This window comes from Dipodomys ordii, unplaced genomic scaffold, assembly GCF_000151885.1.
Source record: "Dipodomys ordii isolate 6190 unplaced genomic scaffold, Dord_2.0 Scaffold48, whole genome shotgun sequence".
NCBI lineage: Eukaryota > Metazoa > Chordata > Mammalia > Rodentia > Heteromyidae > Dipodomys > Dipodomys ordii.
The window spans coordinates 10,718,046-10,736,888 of record NW_012267264.1 but is presented as its reverse complement, the minus strand read 5'-3'; the positions used below and the strand labels follow the sequence as shown (position 1 = coordinate 10,736,888).

Genomic DNA, 18,843 nt, shown 5'->3' with positions numbered 1-18,843 from the left:
AGCCTTAGTTTTTTTACCCCAAGTTGCCTGGGCACCATGGGAAACAAAAATTCCAAACTGGACCCACATACTCCTTTGGGTTGCTTATTGGCTGACCTCAAACCTCTAGGCCGAACAGAGAATGGCCTATGCACCAGCTCGATAACCAGTTACCCTGGCCTGAAAATGGGACGTTCAATTTCAATATATTAACCAATCTCCGCAATTTCTGTGAGCGGATGGAAAAGTGGGCTGAAATTCCTTGTGTCTAGGGATTATTCTACTCATGCTCCCGTCCCTCCCTCTGTCTCTTCTGCCCCCATCTCAAATCTTGCTCATGCGGCAAGATCTCCCCAAAAACTCTCCCCCTTTCTCTTCCTCTCCTGACCCTCTTGACTTGCAGTTATCTTTCCCACCTGTGGTACGTACTTCCCCCACCTTATTTGCCACCTAACCCCACATTAGGACCTAATCCACAAACCCCTGTGCCTGCTCTGTCCTTAGGTCTCTCTTCCCCTGTTGCTGGCCATACTCGTGCCCAGACTAACTAGGCAGAACATTTGCTTCCCTTGCATGAGGAGGCTGGGGCAGAGGCCTGGTGAGAGTCCATGTTCCCTTTTCATTAGGGGACCTATCTCAGATTGAGACTGGCTTGGGGTCTTTCTCCAATGAACTGCCCACCTCTGTCAGGGAGTTTCATTATCTGACCCAGGCCTATGATCTTACCTGGCATGGCCTCCATGTTATACGCTCCTCCACTCTTACCGTAGAGGAGCATGAATGAGTCTATCAGGCTGTCCAGGCTCATGGGGGCGAAATCCATCTTACAGATGTTACCTTGCCCATGGGAACTGAGGCAGTCCCTAGACAGGACCCACACTGGCAATATCAGATAGACACAGCTGAGGGTCGCAATGGCCACATGTGAACAGGTAAGATGAGTCAGTGCCTTTTGGCTGGCTTACAGGTGGCCTCCCATAAGGTTGTTAACTTTGACAAACTGCAGGAAATTACTCAACTTTGGGATGAATCCCCTGCTGCCTTTCTAGCTAGACTTACTGAGGCCGTGACCAAGTATACCCTCTTGGACCCCACCTTTCCAGCTGGGGCAAGCTTTTTGGCCTCTCATTTCATTTTGCAGTTAGCCCCAGACATAAAGAAAAAAAAAACTTAAAAAGGCTGAGGATGGCCCTCAAGCTCTACTCTATGACCTGGTAAACAGGGCCTTTAAAGTTTTCCAGGCCCGTGAGGAACAGGAAAAGGCTGTTAGTGAAGCCTGCTTTCACCAAAAGGCGCTTGGCCTACCAAGCCCAAGCTCTGGTCTCTGCCCTAAGGCCCTCTACAATGTGCAGCTCTGGAGAAAAGCATCACCACCTGGACCCTGCTTCAAGTGCAGCCAGGAGGGGCACTGGGCAAGCCATGCCCTAAACCTCGTCCTCCCCAGGCACCATGTCCGCTGTGTAATCAAAAGGGACACTGGAAGCCCAACTGCCCCTCTGTGCCTAGCCATGGAGGTACAGTCCTTCCCTTCCCTGACTTGCTGCTTTCGGTCCTGGGCCTGTCCGCTGAAGACCAAGGATGCCCTGCTTCACCAACTGATCACCCTTGTCCAGGCTAGGGTAAAGATCCAGGTAGCGGGTAAGGCCATTTCCTTTGTGGCTGATACGGCGTCTACCTATTTGGTCCTCCCTTCCTACTCAATCCTCTTAGTTCCTTCCCAGGTCTCAGTTATGGGAATTGATGGAATTCCCTCCTAGCCACTGGCAACGGGCCCTCTTACGTGCCTGATATATGCAATGAAGGTAGAAGAGGAATGAGACCCAGCCCTGCTCTTAGCCTTAAAATCTAGCAAACTTCTCCACCCAAGTGGTGACTTGTGACAGTTCTGAGATAACCTAGTTCTACAAGTCAAAGGAAAAAATGGGCAGTTTCAAACCCTAGCCAAGGAGGCCCTTAAGTTAACCTTGGGGTCCCCACTAAATGTGCCTTTCTTCAGGACTTACTAGGCCATCGTACCCTAGACCTTCTGTCTCTTTCTCGCTTGCAGGAGATTCATCTCCTATTTATTGAAAACCCAAGTGTTTCACTTTTTCAATCCCCTAAGCTCATTCTGATACTCTTCTTCCCTCCACTTCCCTAGCTGATCCCTCCTTGTCTGAACACTCATGCCCTGAATTAGTGGAGTCCCTTGCCTCCCTGGCTGGACTTACTGACCAGACCATCCCTGACTCTGATCTGGTTCTGTTTGTGGATAGCAGCTCCCTGGTGGATCCATATGGAAAGAGACAGCCTCCTATGCGATTGTTTCCAAAGGAGGGGAGGTATTGGAGGCCCAGCGCCTCCCTAAGGGAACAATGTCCCCAAAGGCCGAACTACTGGCCCTCATTAGGTCCCTCTACTTGGCAAAAGGGAAAAGGGTAACTATTTATACTGACTCTAAATATGCCTGCCTCATTGTCCATTGTCACATGGCAATCTGGAAAGAACTGGGGCTCTTTTCTACAAAAGGGAACCCTATTGTTAGTGCCCACCTTATTTTAAAATGAATTCAGGCCCTTTCCCACCCATCTGCTGTGGCTATCGTCCATTGTAAAGGACATTAGACAGATGATTCACTTGTTTCCCGATGTAACAATAAGGCCAATGCAGTGGCATGCCAGCTCACTCAACAGTCAGTGGCTTTGGCCCCCATTTTATTTTTATAGGTCCCAGATTCAACTCCTCAGTATTCCCCGTCTGAAAAAACTCTTCTCTATGAGAAGGGTGGCAGGGATGGAGAACAGGGATGGATCCTTGTGGGAAATAAGTTGGCCTTGCCTCTGGCCCAGACTACAACCTTCATTCAGCAGGTTCATGCCACACTTCATATTGGGCCCAAGGCACTGTTTCAGTTTTTATTTTATTTTATTTTATTTGTGAACATACTGTACAGAGGGGTTACAATTACGTGGGCAGGATAATGCGTACATTTCTTACCAAGCATTGCAGCCTCCTCTTTTGTTTACCCATCAGCTCCCTTCCCAGCCTCCCCCCTCCCTACCCACCCAATCCTTCCCCCACTCCCCCCCCCACCGACATTGTAAAGCTCGTTTTTGACATGACAATTTGCACTTCTCATTGTTGCAACAGGTCCACCTGAATCCTTAAACAACTTGTTTTTCCCCATCTCCTCCACAAGTTATACTGACATCAAATATAGTGAAATTAAAGCTACCAGCACAACTATGTTTATTGCAGCATTATTTACCATAGCTAAGATATGGAAGCAACTCAGATGCCCTTCAGTAGATGAATGGATCAAGAAAATGTGGTATATATACACAATGGAATTCTATGCCTCCATCAGAAAGAATGGCATTGCCCCATTTGTTAGGAAATGGAAAAACTTGGAAAAAATTATATTAAGTGAAGTAAGTCAGGCCCAAAGAAACACAGGTCCCATGGTTTCCCTTATTTGCAATATGTAGTATATGTATGAGTCAAGCGGAAAAGGTCAGATAATGTGATGTTAGATATGTATTTTAATGTTTTTTCCTTTCATGCATGTGTTTCTAACGCATTTATAAGATTATTATCACCCTCAGCTTTCCACCATAATTGAGTCTGCCTCTCAGGGATGTTTTACATGCTCCACCACCACCCCTCAAGGGGAACTCAGGCCAGCCTTTATAACCCACCAAATGCAGGGCTATTTGCCTGGACAAGGCTGGCAGGTGGATATCACCCATATGGCCACCCACAAAAGGATGAGGTACCTTCTTGTCCTAGTAGACACCTTCATGAGGTGAGTTGAGGCCTTGCCAACTCCCAAAGAGATGTCAGGAGTTATAGCTTTATTTTTACTTTCAGAAATTATTCCTCATTTTGGCCTCCCTTCTTCCTGTCAAGCTGATAACGGCTTGGCCTTTATTTCCCAATAGCACAACAGGTGTCTTTGGCCCTAGGACACAGCCTAGTCTCAGCTCAGGAACTTTCAGTTAAACCCCAGGTAGCCATGAAATTCACATTGGTATCTCTAGCCTCACTCCAGTGCCAACTAACCTTCCTGGCACAGATTGCTCCAAGCCATGGACCTCCTAATGGCTGAAAAGGGTGGGACCTGCCTATTCTTTTTCTTTTTTTTTTGATCTTTTTTTATTAATAAGTTTTTTTTATTGTGAAAATACCGTACAGAGGGGGGTTACAATTGCATGAGCAAGGCAATGAGTACCTTTCTTATCAAGCATTGTTGCCTCCTCCTTTTTTTCCCCTTCTTATCCCTTCCCATCATTTCCCCCCACCAGCCAAAGTTGTAAAGTTTGTTTTTCGACATAACGACTTGTACATCTCATGGTTGCTATGGCTCTACCTGTATGCCTATTTAAACAATTTGTTTTTTCCTTCCTCTCCACAAATTATACCAGCATTAAATACAGTGAAAACAGGGGTTGTACCATTGGGGAGGGACATAAAAAGCAATGGAGAAATAATCTTTAATTATGTTAGAAACAATAGCAAGAAAGAAAAACCATCTGAATCCCTATCTTGGGGTTCAATTCGCCTAACATCAACTTATTTTCTTGCGGGAACAATGTTGCTATTACATCAATGAGTCAGGACTGGTAGCACAAACTATTGAGGCCCTAAATAAGAAAAAAAGGAGCTCAACCATCAGCAATCTGGGGGACCTATTCTGGACTGGTTCCATGGATCCCTTGCTGGGTGGTTACTACTCTTAGTAGGCCCATTAATTTTAATTTGTCTTTTCTTTTTATTTTCCCCATGCCTCTTGAGGTTCATCCAGAACTGCATCCAAGAAATAACCAACGGGATGGTTAATCAGCTTCTTCTTCTCCACCCATACATTCACCTGCCAACGACCCCTCAGGTATCCTAGCCAACTGGCATACAGCTCCATGACATCCCTGTCCAGCAGGAAGTAGCCAGATGACTATTGTCACCCTATTATCAAAACAAAAATGCTGGAATGTCAGGCCGCTGGAGGGCAGAGGCAGCTGAGAAAAGCCACTTCTTTATACACCATCCGTTCCAATCATTCTTCAAAAGCACTGGCCTGAAACCACTCAAACTTGCAAAACAGGTTACATGCTAAAAGTTCCTGCTGACCCCAGCCATATAAACCATACAACCAGACTCTGTGAGCCCTCTCTGATCCCAACCAGGGAGTTCACCTGGGAGCGTACAATAAACTTGTCTTTTATTCACCTTTACCTCCTCCTGCATGTTATTTCCTTGCCTAAAACCTTACAGTAAGGAGGTCATGTCTGGCCAGGGCCATATTGGCCACATGGTAGATTGTAGGGTCTGGCATCTTGTCTTCATGCTGAGGGAATGAAATGCCCCCACCTCTCCTGTGATGGGCATGCCCAGAACCCTGGAGGCAGGGATAGGCACATGGCTGGTAGGTTGCTGAATCAGTCAGTCCAGGGCCTGGGACTGGGGATTTCCTATGGACCTGTCCCCTGCTCAGACTAGCTCAAACGCCATACCACATGTCTCCATGGTTCGTCCTATGTCCTGTCTTCTAGCTCAACTCCAGTCATCATGGCATCTCAATTCAGCAAGCCATCAGAGCTGAATTGGTTTGTTGGTATTGTTTTTGTTGTTTCTTTTGCTCTAGCCTGTTTCCTAACTGTGTTAAGTGTATTTGGGGACTCCAGGCCTATGTAACAACTGGCTGCCTACAGCCTGCTAACGTTATAATAAAGATTCCAATATTCCAACCTTTCAAAAAGTGGCTTCTGGAATAATTTCACCTTAAAACAGATGAAGTAAGGAACTGCAGTAAATATGAAAGCAAAGGCATATTTCCATCTAAATAATGCTAGTGATTTATGCAATGACCATAGAAACGTTTTGTCTGAATTATTTTTGTAATTTAGTGTGTTTTTGAGCAAGACAATCTTAACAGCCAAAACAAGATGAAGGATAAAGCAAGATGAAGGATAAGATAATGTGTGGTTCCTTTTGGGAGAAGAAACTTTCTAGATTTGCCTAGAAGAAAAGTCTCTTGGAAATTTTGGAGTCCAATTACCTTAATTTTATGAATTAGGAAATTGCGCCAATGAGTTTTATGCTCCTCTTGTCCTTAACTTTATTGTACTGAGAACAAATGTAGTAGTTTCTGTAATAGATAAGAGTAATGTTTAAAAGTTTGGAAAGTATTCAAAGTTAATTGAATTCTTTTTTTTTTTTTTTGTCGGTTGTGGGGCCTGAACTCTGGGCCTGGGCGCTGTCCCTCAACTCTTCAGCTCAAGGCTAACACACTACCACTTGAGCCATAGCACCACTTCCAGCTTTTTTCTGCTTATGTGATGCTGAGAAATCAAACTCAGGGCCGCATGCATGTGAGTCAAGCACTCTACTACTGAGCCAACTTCCCAGCTCATAAATTCTTTTCATTCTGAGTTTAAATTCAAGGAAATCCAAATGACACTGAATTTTGTCCCTTCTGATAGATGTTTTTTATTACACTGAGTAGGAAAAGAGTGAATATATATGTCTATAATGTTTGAGGATTCTCATATCAACAAAATTATAAAGTATTTGAAAGTCTCTTAAAAATCCATGATATATGAATGTATTACCATGTAATTATCTGGAGCTCTGCACCTTGAAAAAAAAGTGAATGCAAGTAGCTGTGATTAGACTCCATTATACATACCAACCTTTTACAACACATTGGATTTCAAATGGAGTTTATTGTAATAAATGCTTTTACAAAAATGTATATAAAAAGTAAATATTTGATTTAAAACTATGATGCTAAAATGCATTTATTCACAAATATGTTAAATACTATATTCTAATCTCTAATAAATACTAAAATAAAAACAAGATACATTTGAGGCTGTGCTAATTTTCCTGTTCATTAATACTAAAATGTTCCAGTCTATGGAACTATATTTCACCCTCTAGTTAACATTTTAGTGTCAAATAACAGGAAGTTCAACTATATTGTTACCATAGTGAACATTATTCAAAATATTTTAAACCATGCATATCCAGGCAGGAGCTTTCATTCAACAGCATGAATAAAAGATACATTCATATTTACCAGTAAGATTTGGTCAAAAGAAGATTAAATCTTCTGATAGACATTATTTCTTAGTGTTCCAGAATAAGAAATATTCAGAAATAAGAAATATTTAGAAAGCTGTAATGTAGACCAGTGAAATAGAATCCATTTTGGAGGGCAAAAATAATGTGAAAGTGAGACCAAATGTTTCCACAGTCTCTGAAATACAAACACAGACATTTGCTACTCCAGTATAGTCTAGATTTTACATGTGTCCAGTGCTTACCAGATCATGAATTATTTACATAGACCCAAGTGATCATTTGATTTAGACACAACTGAAGCCTTTTTAGTATTCTTTGAGTTAAAAAAAAAAACTTTAAATGGACCAAGATTCTTGGCTAATTTCTGTGCCTAGACCTTTGGGACCATTTTGTAATGTACAAGCCTAATAGCCAATGGGAAGGCTAGAAGAAGATTTGCTGCTAGAAGGAATCACACTGGAATTGTTCCCATTCAGATCTTAGTTTGAACCACTTATTTTATTAGTAAGATTTAACACACTGCCTAAATTATTTCATCTTCCTACAGCTGTTTTGTTATCTGTTAAACAGTAGTGTCTATTTTCAAATGTTCTGAAGATAAAATGATGTCAACTATGGAAAGTGCTTACATTACACCATCCACAGAAAATGCACAATATGGCTTACTTATTTGGTGAGCACAAATGTATGACTTGCCCAAGAGTGCTAGTTTTATGTATAAATCATCAATACAGCATGTTGTGTCATGGCATTGTTCTGCATTTACAGTTTTCTCCTTTCTACTAGCCAAAAAATGTTCCCAGTGTAAAATATGTGTTTGTGGATTTTGCAAGCTAATAACCTTTGTTATTGTCAGATGCATAGTGTTTTTGTGATTGTAAAAAAAATGTTCGTTGGCTTTTGTCAGTTGAGAAAGCATGCATTAAAAAATCATAGATAATTTAGACATGATTACAATATGCTATCTTATCCTCAGCTCTTCATATTTTCGTGCTTGAGTTCATCATTTTTTTCCAATATAGTAGTAGGAAACACATGCTAAAATGGTTGAAAATACAACTCTCTAGGTAAATGACAATATAGTTTTCATTTGTTTAAATAAAATTGCTATGATTCTTTCTTATTGTATTGGCACAAAGGATTTATACTCTGATTTTTTAAGCCCAGGAAGATAGGATAGCAGTGATAGATTCAAGGTAGAAGTGAGGTACTATCTTCCCCATCATCTTCTTGGAAACAAAGCTGTTGTCAGAACTCTGCGCCACTTTCTCAGGCTCTTGGCTCCTGAACTCAGCATCCATCCAGGTCTACAAAATTCAGGAGCCTCAAAAACTGCTACTTTCTTCCTCTTGCCTATGACTGCTCTCTGACCAAGAGGAGGGGAAGAATACTGTTTGATGTTTATTTGTTGATTTTTCACTAATGCTTAATATGGCTTAGAAGGTAACATTTTAGTTATGTGAGAGAAAGAGGAGTTAATGAATATTGTTGCAATAGGAAAGCTATTATTTCTCATTTTTGATCGACATGTTCTGCTTTTTTGGCATCTCTGTTTACTATCTCTGCACTGAGATGAAAGCATTTTCTTTAGTTTGTGAATCTTGGTTAAGGTCTCTATCTCATTCTTCTGTAAGCTTTTATGAAATCTTGTTATTCTAGCATAAAAACACTCAAAACTTGTGCGCATTCATTTATTTATTAAACCTCAATTCTGAAAGCGTCCTGGTTTTTATCAGTATAAACTATGCTTGTTTGAAAGCTTAACTTTGAATAACTCTAAAACAATGGTCTCTCTTTTCTTTAGTGAAAGGTTGATTCGTCTGCATGGATTCGCTCTTGAGCACATAATCACTTTGGCAATCTGCAAGGAGTGTCAAACATTATGTGCTGGAACAGAGTGTCAACTCTGACTAGTTTAATAGACGTTTCACCCTGGTCTAGACATCCATCATCTCTGTAGCTCTATTTTTGCCGGAGAACTGGGCTTTCTATTCTAGTCACTAGGTATAATAAACATGTTTCTCATGGAGATTTTTTATCAATGTCAGGTTATAAACACACAAAAAATTTTAGACAGAAGATAATCTTTCAGGTGACTAAGAGTTGTATTTATTTATCTTCCACATATAGACATTCAACGAACATGGAGATTCACCATCCCACCGGTTTCAGGTGTTGTTAACTCTTGCTTACTAATGTTGATCTAGCTCCTCACATATTCCATGTAGGGATTTGAGAATTGGAGATTTAAAAACTGATTCCATGATTAGGAGACTTCTGGAAAAAGATAGTAGGCATTAGAAAGCATAGAAAATTAATCAGTGTAACCTTAGTGTTTGCCAACTGTATAAAATCTTAAATGAGTAAAACTGTGTCACATTTTCTTACGTGAGATGCACTCTTGATGCTTTTAAATTTTTTACCTTGTGTCTCTAGATCTTGTACCACATGGTGAGCTATCAGGCTTTCTCCCTTTTGTGAACACTTTTGTTTTTGTGGTAGAGGGCATTGATCTTTATACTAGACAGATTTAGTCCTTTCATGGAGGAAAAAGAGAAAATATTACATGATGACATCTGAACCTAGGATGTCATTGGTACCTTGACTTGAAACCTGGATTTCTGCTTAACTATCTGAGTCCCTGCAATGACTGAATCTACTTTTCTCACACATAATTCTCTTGGTGGGAGATGACTTGCTCCCACCACTGCCTAGTCAGGCCTATACTAGCCTACCCATCTGGCTGACCTCCTAACAAATGCTGCCACTTCCCCTTGAATGGTCATGTGCCCCTACAAGTTTAAGATGGCACAGATTCATCTCCTTAGTAAATAACATACCTCCCTCTCTCTTAAAGTGGAACGCTTATTTTTCATTCCTATATTTTCATACCACTCCTTGTCCTTTCTCTTAAGTTTAGCCTCCTAGTCTTTCTCTCTCTATTTTTATCATTGGGTTTGGTTGGACTCTATTCTGGCATGTCCTATACCTGCTTGTGTTAGTATGAGCTTGAAGGACACTAAGAAATATGGAAGTTGATGTACAATAATCTTTGTCAAAATTATTAATTTTAGATGAGCCATTTCTCTTTAATAGTGAATGCCAGCACATTAACCTTTCTATAAAGTAAACAGCAAAATTGGTATTAATTCAAATAATTCTATTTTGGATAGCTGCTACGTGTCTTGTACAATGATTTCATCCTCAGAAGAATACCATGAGGTAGGTGTCATTTCTCACATTGTAGAGATGAGACTCAGAGAGACTGAAACACCCCATCCCTGCAATTAGTAAGTGCAAAACAAACTCAGTGTGTCTAAGTCTAAAGTGCAGGCTCTTAATGTGTGCTATACATGTGTTTAAAGATAGTTTATATTTCAGGTTTATTCAAGATGCGTACTGCTTTCTCTTTCCACAAGATTTCACTAATAATATGGAACTATACGTTATATACTTTCTGATAAAACACAAGACTGTCTAGTGGTAATATCACAGAAAGAGTTAAGGTGATTTTTATCTAAAAGTGTTTTGTCACAGTTCTATCAAGATACTGGTGGTAAAAATGAGTATTATGCAGAAAAGCACAAAACTAGCACAATTTTCCCACATCAAACACTACATACTTCCTCTCTAAATACCAGAAACAAAAATAATGCACTGAATGAGCATTTTTAATAAGAAATATTTGTCAAGATTTGGAAAAATAATTTGAAATAGCTTATGACACTGAAACAACAATGGAGGCAGAAAGATACAAGAAATAGAGATTAGTAGCAAAATCAAGCACAATTTTCCATACTAAAAGCAGAGAGAAAAGGAGTTTGTCAAAGTGTTCCTTATATATCTAATTAGTGGAAGTTTCTCTTCTGATTTAAGAATGTACTATAAAAATTCAACTGTTTTTCCCCCCTTACATTTGTTAAAAAAACATTTGTTAAATCTCAATGGGAGATAAAAAAGTTAACATTTGGTCAATACCTATTTGTGCTGAATTTTATGCAAGGGACTTTTATAATGTTAAACATACTTTTCCAAGAAAGTTATACATATTGTTCTCTAATCTACCATCAAGCTTGCTGTGTACTAGATCATAAAGACATCTTGAACACCTTTTTCTTTAAATTTACCTCTGTCAGATGGGATGACATCGTTCACATTCATGGATCTAGCCTGAATAATATGACCTGAATATGGGTATATTCTGAAACATTCAACTCCCTATTCCTTTCTATGATTTTTTAAAATGTCTATTTTTATTTATTTTATCATCTTTAAGTAGTTGTACAAAAGAATTGCCATTTAATAAAGCAGTCTATGAATACGATGTGTTTTTGGCAATGCTACCCCTTATTTTGAATTACTATTTTGAATTTGTACTGCATTTGTCTTGGTGTTTTTTCATGAATGTTTTGCCAATGTATCTACTGCTTGAGAATGTATTAGTTAACATTCAGTTGCTATGACAAAATACCTAAGAAAATCAACTTAAAGTGGAAAGGTGTATTGTGGCTCCCAATTTCAGAGCTTTCAGTTCATGCTTGGATGGCCCATTGTTTTCAGGCAGATGGAAAGACAGAATCATCATTGTAGAAAGCCAAGGAAAAATAAAGCTGCCCACTTGAGGCAGAAAGAAAAAGGGAGAGCAGAAAGGTAAGAAGGAGAGAACAAACCTCTAGTGACTACTTCCTCCAACTAGACCTGACTAGAGGTTCAAAAGTCAATGGATTCATCTACTGATATGGATAGCATCTTCATGATCCAGTTATCACTTCATAATACCACCAGGTGGAGACCAAGCATTCAGTGTATGAGGCTTTGGGTATATTTTATACCTAAATTATACCAGAGGACATGAAGTTTGTCAGCCATGTTCAAAGACTTAGCCTTGTATTTTGAGACAATGTCAATGAAGGGACTATGCCCAAAATATCAGGTTAATAAACAAATGAATCTTAACTAACTTATATCCCAATATGTTTACTGAATCAAACTGTATATGGAAATAATTCTTACTAAGATCCCACTTTTGTTAATAACTAATAGCTACATTCAGCTACTTCTGACTCTAGAGTACTCAGTGTAGTGGAAAGTCATATATGCAGTAGAGCCAGTTTAGCCTAATTCCAAATGTTATATATGCTACTAACTAGAGAAAGGTACCAAGGAGGTGAGTGTGTGTGTGTGTGTGTGTGTGTGTGTGTGCGCGCGCGCGCACATATGTGCTCGTGCACGTGCGTGCGTGCATGCATGTTGGTACTGGGGCTTAAACTCACAGGCTGGATATTGTCCCTGAGCTTTTTTACTCAAGGCTAGAATCTACAACTTGAACCTCAGTTCCTCTTCTGACTCTTTTTTTTTTTTAGTTAGTAAGAGATAAGAGACTTTCCTGCCTGGAGTGACTTCAATCCTGAGATCTCAGCCTCCTGATTAGCTAGGATGACAGGTGTGAGCCATTGGCACCAGGACTCATATCTTTATCTGCAAATAACAATTACTAATTAAAAGAATATTTCTTTTTATACCTGAATCATACTTTTACTTGGTCTATTTTGTTAATTGTTGGTCTCTGCTAATATTCGAAGCAATTTGACAGTTGCATATCTAGAACTGTATTAGAATGTAGAATATATTTCCGTGAAATAAAAAATAATGCATTAGATCTTCTATATGAAGTAGTGAAAAATTATATTTGAAAATGGAGAATCGGCTTATACAAAGGTACTACAAACTAGAACAATATGCTATTAGCTTGCCAAATTCTTCTTCACCCTGAACTCCATCATTGACACTTGTTTTTGGTGTGTAGCTAAGGTTGCTGTAGAGAAAAACGGGAGAAATCCTTTTAGTCACAAAGAAGTACAGGTTTGCTTAATAAATCTTGGCTATAATTTGTTTCTTCTTCAAACCTGAAGTAGAGCATGACCTGCCGTTCAAATTGTACTCTCTTGCCTGCTGATGCAACATTTCTAGTGAACACAGAGGTGCAGTTCTTTGACCTCCTTATTGATTTGCAGCCATAAGTGCCAGTTCCTACCCACTTTGTTCTGCATGTCCTAGAGGAAGCCTTACAAGGTCCTGGTCACTCTGGGTCAGAGCATCCTTTCAATAAACCCTCACTTACCCTCAATAAGTCTTAATGTTCAGATCCTAACACTTCACAACATTTAGATTTCACAAGAAACCTGAGACTATGAGTCTCTGCTTCTATCCCAGGCACAGTGCTGCTTAACCTTGTCTGGTTTTTAGTAAGGAGTAGAACCTTGGGAGGTTATAGACCCTGCTAGGATGGAAGGCATAAGATGTTAGACATATAATAAACTTCCATTTCTACAGAAATTTGAGGCACAACATCTAAACTAATTTTAATAGATCTGGAACCAACATCTCAAAATAGATGATTATGGAGGTTAAGGCTAAAGTTAATTCTTATTTCACAACTTAAGTAAAATTTGAAAATGACACACAGGGTCACACAAATCTGGTTTCCAACCCAGATTATGCAATTTAAACAGGCATTCTTTTTTTTTCCAAAATAGAATTCTAACACCTGTGTTGTGTCTAACATGTCTCTGGCATATGAGGTTATAATTCTGTATTAATCACATTAATTATGTGGTTATTAATTAAAATTAAAGCTAATGTGGGTAATGGTGATAAGTTGCTAGTCTGTGGTAGAAAAGGAAGTTAAATGCTCATCAAGAAAGCTTTCCTTAAAAAAGTTTTGGATGAAAAAATGCCATATACATATACTTATATATATATATTATATAATGAAATTCTGTGCTTCCATCAGAAAGAATGACATCCCTCATTTGTAAGGAAATGGAAAGGCTTGGAAAAAATCATATTAAATGAAATAAGCCAGACCCAAAGAAACATAAGTCCCATGGTTTTCCTTATTTGCAATATTTCATATACATATAGGATAATCTCTAGTAGATGGGCAGAATATCTCAATAGCAATGTATCATATAAAATGATAATAAACAAAATGAACTCCATGACATGTACATAAGAGGTTTTTCTTTGTTGTTGTTTTTAATGTAGTATGTCTTTCTCATTTCTTTTGTGTGTTCTTCCCATTATGGTTTATCCCCTGTTGTCACTGTATTTGATTTTGGTACCCTGTGTATTGTTTATACATTTATCTGAATTAAGAAAGGTAAGGGGAACAATAAAATGGTGAGACAAAGGTCAAGGGTGAACCACTGCAACAGTGATACTCAGAAGATGATATGTTGGAAATGATGTGTACAACTTGGGGGGGGGGTTGGAAGGAGGGAAAGTGGGAAAAAATGAGGGAGGGGATAACAAGTTCATCAAGAAATGTACTCATTACCTTATGTAACTGTAACCCCTCTGTATATCACCTTGAAAATAATAAAAATAAGAATATTAAAAATGTTTCAAAGAAAATTTAGTGTAAAGCTAATCATCAGAAATAAAATACAAATTAACTGACAGAGTGATAAGATACTATACATCCACATGGGCTATTTGGATAAAACTTTCCAATTCTATCTACAAATTAGAATTACTTAGGGAACTTTAAAACTCATCTGGCCTTCTGAGATCAATTTAATAAAGATTTCTTGAGGTAAAGTCCTTATATTAGAATTAAAAAATTGTCCAAAAAGAAATGTATTCATTACCTGACTTACATAACTGCAACCCCTCTGTACATCACATTTACAATAACAATTTTAAAATTTAAAAAATCCTTTGACGACTCTAATCTACTGATGAGTTTAAGAGACAGCTTATTCTAAGTCATTGGCTACCAACAACAGCTATCACTGATTATCAACTTTGTGCTATGCATTTTCCTCAGGCATTCTTTAACCCTGCCAACCCTTCTCTTAGGCCATTTGTGCTGCTATGACAAACAACTAAGACTTAGCAAGGTATGGTAATGGAATTTTATTTCTCTCAGTTCTAGGCTGCAGGACGTCAGAGTTGAAGGTGCCAGGAGGTTTGGCATCTGATAAACAAGGTTACCAAAGATTCTGTCACTGGTAAGGATTCACTTGCTGGTTTACAGTTGACCTCTTGATGTGGTGGCTTCCCTTCTGGAATGGAGAGAAGGGCCAGAGACAAGATCAGATCTTGTCTAAGATCAGTAATCTTACTCATGAGGATTCTACCCATGACTACATCACTCCCTGCAGGATCCACTTCCTATACTATCACTAATTACAGCAAATAAATTTAAGGAGAAATGCCTACGTGCAAACCACAGCATTCCATTTACACATGAGTAAATTATGTTATAAAGAAAAATACATTTATTAAGGCATATGTAACTTGTAGGCTCAGGGTTTGTGTCCAGGCTCTTAGATACTAGATCTTGGACACTTTAACATTTGTGTGAAATACTTCTTTAAACAAATGGGTTTAACCTTCAGATTCTACATGCACACGCACACTCACACACACATACACACACACATACAATCTACATTTTCTATAGTGAAATGGCAGTGAGAAACTGAATTAACTTCAGTGCTGAATTTTTTCTCCAAATTTAAGTATTTCATTTTTATTATTTTGACCACTGCAACCAGCATTATTTGCATTTTTTTCATCTACCCTATCAGAGATTTCAGCTAACAGTTCAATACATGAAACAATTCAACTTGTCTTCTCCTTGCTTTCTACTATTGACAATGACATAAGCAATTGAATAACGCCAAGATCTCCATGTCAGTAAATAAAAATATTAATGTGTATTCAAACAGTGAGAAATCTCAGCTCTTCCTTGTCTTTGGGTAATCACAGTGTATTTACTCAATTCAGATCAACTAAGTAGGAATATATTCCTGAAGCTACTGATCATTTCCTTACTACAGCAATACTACAATCGAAAGGAAATTCTCAAATAATTGGGAAAGATATTCCATTTCTCCCTTATTGAGAAGCAAAGGAAGAATATTCCATTTGATACCACAGAGCTTCAAAAATACATAAATATTTCTCTATCTGAAATGTTAGTCTACTAATTATCTGCATCTTTAAATAATGTTAGTTTTCTCTTTAAATTCTTTAGAAAGCAACACAGAGCTGGCTGATATGACCTTGAACCCAGGAAGACAAATAATCTTCTATTTGGAATTTGGAACATACAAAGCGGTATTGTTATTTATTTTTCTTTCTTTTTCAAACATCCATACTGTTTCTGCAATTAAATATTAAGTCTGTGGGTTCTGTACATTTTTTCGCTTTTGAGTCTCAGCTCCTAGCAATAAACAATAGATTGCTCCTGGCAAATAAAGACAGTTGGGTGATGATTGAGACTAGTCATTTAGGAACAATTTTTTTATGCAGCTGTCTTTTAGGTCAACTGTATCATAAACACAAATTAATATTCCTCAGACATTTTAAGATAATGGATTACTAAATATAGTGTTATTATTAGAATATATTACCAACAATATTGTAAGCATTTATTATAAAAATATTTAGTCTGATAATACATGGTATTATTCTGTATATGTACATAATATTGGTGTTACGACCTTAACTTTGCTCATAAATATATATCTAGAAAAACTTCAGATGTTAAAGTCTTAACCTTCCATATCTTAGTGAGACTATAATAAGGTATTTTATAAAGTAATTGAGTTATAATGATATTATTAGGGCAAGCCACAATCTATTACGACTAGTGTTCTTGTAAGAAAAGATTGACAGGCCAGGGCTGGGAAGGTGGCTCAGTGGTAGAGCGCTTGCCTTGCAAGCCTGAGGCCCTGGGTTTGATTCCTCAGCACCATATAAGCAAAAAGAAAAAAGCCGGAAGTTGCGCTGTGGCTCAAGTGGTAGAGCGCTAGCCTTGAGCTGAAGAGCTGAGGGACAGTACCCAGGCCCAGAGTTCAGGCCCCACGACCGGACCCCCCCCAAAAAAAGAAAAGATTGACAGGCCAAATATTTATACATACATACATATATATGGATACATAGATACATACATACATATATCAAAATCCTTGCTAAGAATGCTGTCATTGAAAAACATATTAAAAAGACCTTTCAGATAATATAAGGAAAGGATATTTCATGTAATGTATGGAAACAATTTTTAAGTGCAATTTTTTGCTTGGTTTTCAGAAAAACGCTCTAAATTGGTCTCATTCAGGGTTTCCATGACTTACTTCTGTAAAGACATCTTATCAGAAATTAGATAGGTCAGATTCAAGCTTAGGCTTTGCCTCCTCGGCCGGTGGTTTTTCTATTTGATCATGGTTCAGTTTCATAAGATATTAACTTTTGGCCTGTTTTGTAAACTATAAAACAAAATATGCCATAGAAAGTTTGCAAATCATAATGTTTGCTTCATTCTATATTTTAATAAATAAGTAATAGTGATATTCTCAGGAAATTCAACTTTTACTAGCCTGCGAGTTATATCTGTATTTTGAAAAAAAATTCTTTTACATTCCCAAGATTCATCTTAGACCATAGTCATTGTACTACTTTTCTTCTGTAAGGACATCATTAAACTCCCTCCTATGTCTCCAATAATAATGCGAACTTACTGGCCATTCCTTTTTAAAGGAATACCTCTCTTACTCTCAGACTGCAAATAAAAATGTGATGGATTTCTGAACTAGTGTTTCAGTATTTTTTTCCTCATGGATACTGTCAACCTTATAATTAGATACAGCTTTCTTTGATATTACAAACCAAGCATATTTTGAGTTTAATTTTAACAACTGGCAACCATCTCATGCATCTTATATCTTTCTGTTTATAGATTTTTTTTCTCATTTTCCTTCATGTTAGTGATTCTCTCACTCTTCTTACAAGATCGAAAATAATTTTATTTTGCTACAATCTATGAATTCTTGTAAATACCTAAAACTGCCTGGAATAAAGCAGCCACATAACTTTGGTTTTTGAGGATATAGTTAATTATCTGAAATCTGGATACCAGGTTTGTTCTAAAGCAAATCACAGACATCTCTTATTTCTTATTTTGTTTGGATTCACACATTCAGTTTATCCTCACCATCCTTTGAATCTATAATAGGTTCAAGACTCCTCTGAGTAGCAAATATGACACAAAATTATTAAGTATCTTTGCAGAAAATTGTAAAGAAATTTCTATATATAAGCATTATGAGATCACAGATTATTTTGTTGCAGAAACTGGAGGAAGAAAAAAGATGAAGCCTTACTTATTAGTCATTAAAATATTATAAGGAAAGGAATTAAAAATTATACCATAGAAAATAGCGGTCTGCTTAAAATTGGATAGACCAGAAGCTTCAACCATCTAAGTGAATTCTCTCATTCATAAATCAAATGACTGCACAAAGATTCTGCTTAGAAGAAAATATTCATTCCTTTACATAATACTTTAGTCTCTTACAAAACATTTATTTAAAATTTTTCAAATACTGCTATCCAACTGCCTTCTCTTTCTGCTGACCTCCTACCCAGCACCTTTAAATTGGGCAGCAGGAGACGTTGTACTGAACATATTATCTTTATAATTTCACAGGCCCCTCAGCTGGAGTTCGGGATCAATTCTCACACTTTAATCCTATCTGCCAAAGAATTTTTAAACTACATCACTGACAAATAACCTGAACTGTAATTTATGGATTTTTTTCCTCTCCAGGAAATATTATAGCTAGTTTTTAAACACAAGTCACCTTCCCATACTGTAAAAGCTGAGTGGTCTTATCAAGACCACTGACTTCACAAATGAAAACAAAACAGAGACATGGCATTAAATAGCCTGTCAGGTCATTCACCTTGAGTAAAAGACAGATTCTGGACGCAACCCCCTTACATTGCTCG

The 18,843-nt window shown here is 38.0% G+C and overlaps 1 protein-coding gene across 1 annotated transcript in view; it reads left to right on the top strand.

Moving 5' to 3' along the window:
* The first annotated feature begins 893 nt into the window (after positions 1-893).
* Mdfic (MyoD family inhibitor domain containing) overlaps positions 894-18,843 on the top strand; it is a 117,427-nt gene continuing 99,477 nt past the window's right edge. The window contains exons 1-3 of the mRNA XM_013019918.1: positions 894-911; positions 2,235-2,396; positions 2,685-2,858. Coding sequence (XP_012875372.1) covers positions 894-911; positions 2,235-2,396; positions 2,685-2,858 — 354 coding nt within the window. The remainder of the gene's footprint in view (positions 912-2,234; positions 2,397-2,684; positions 2,859-18,843) is intronic.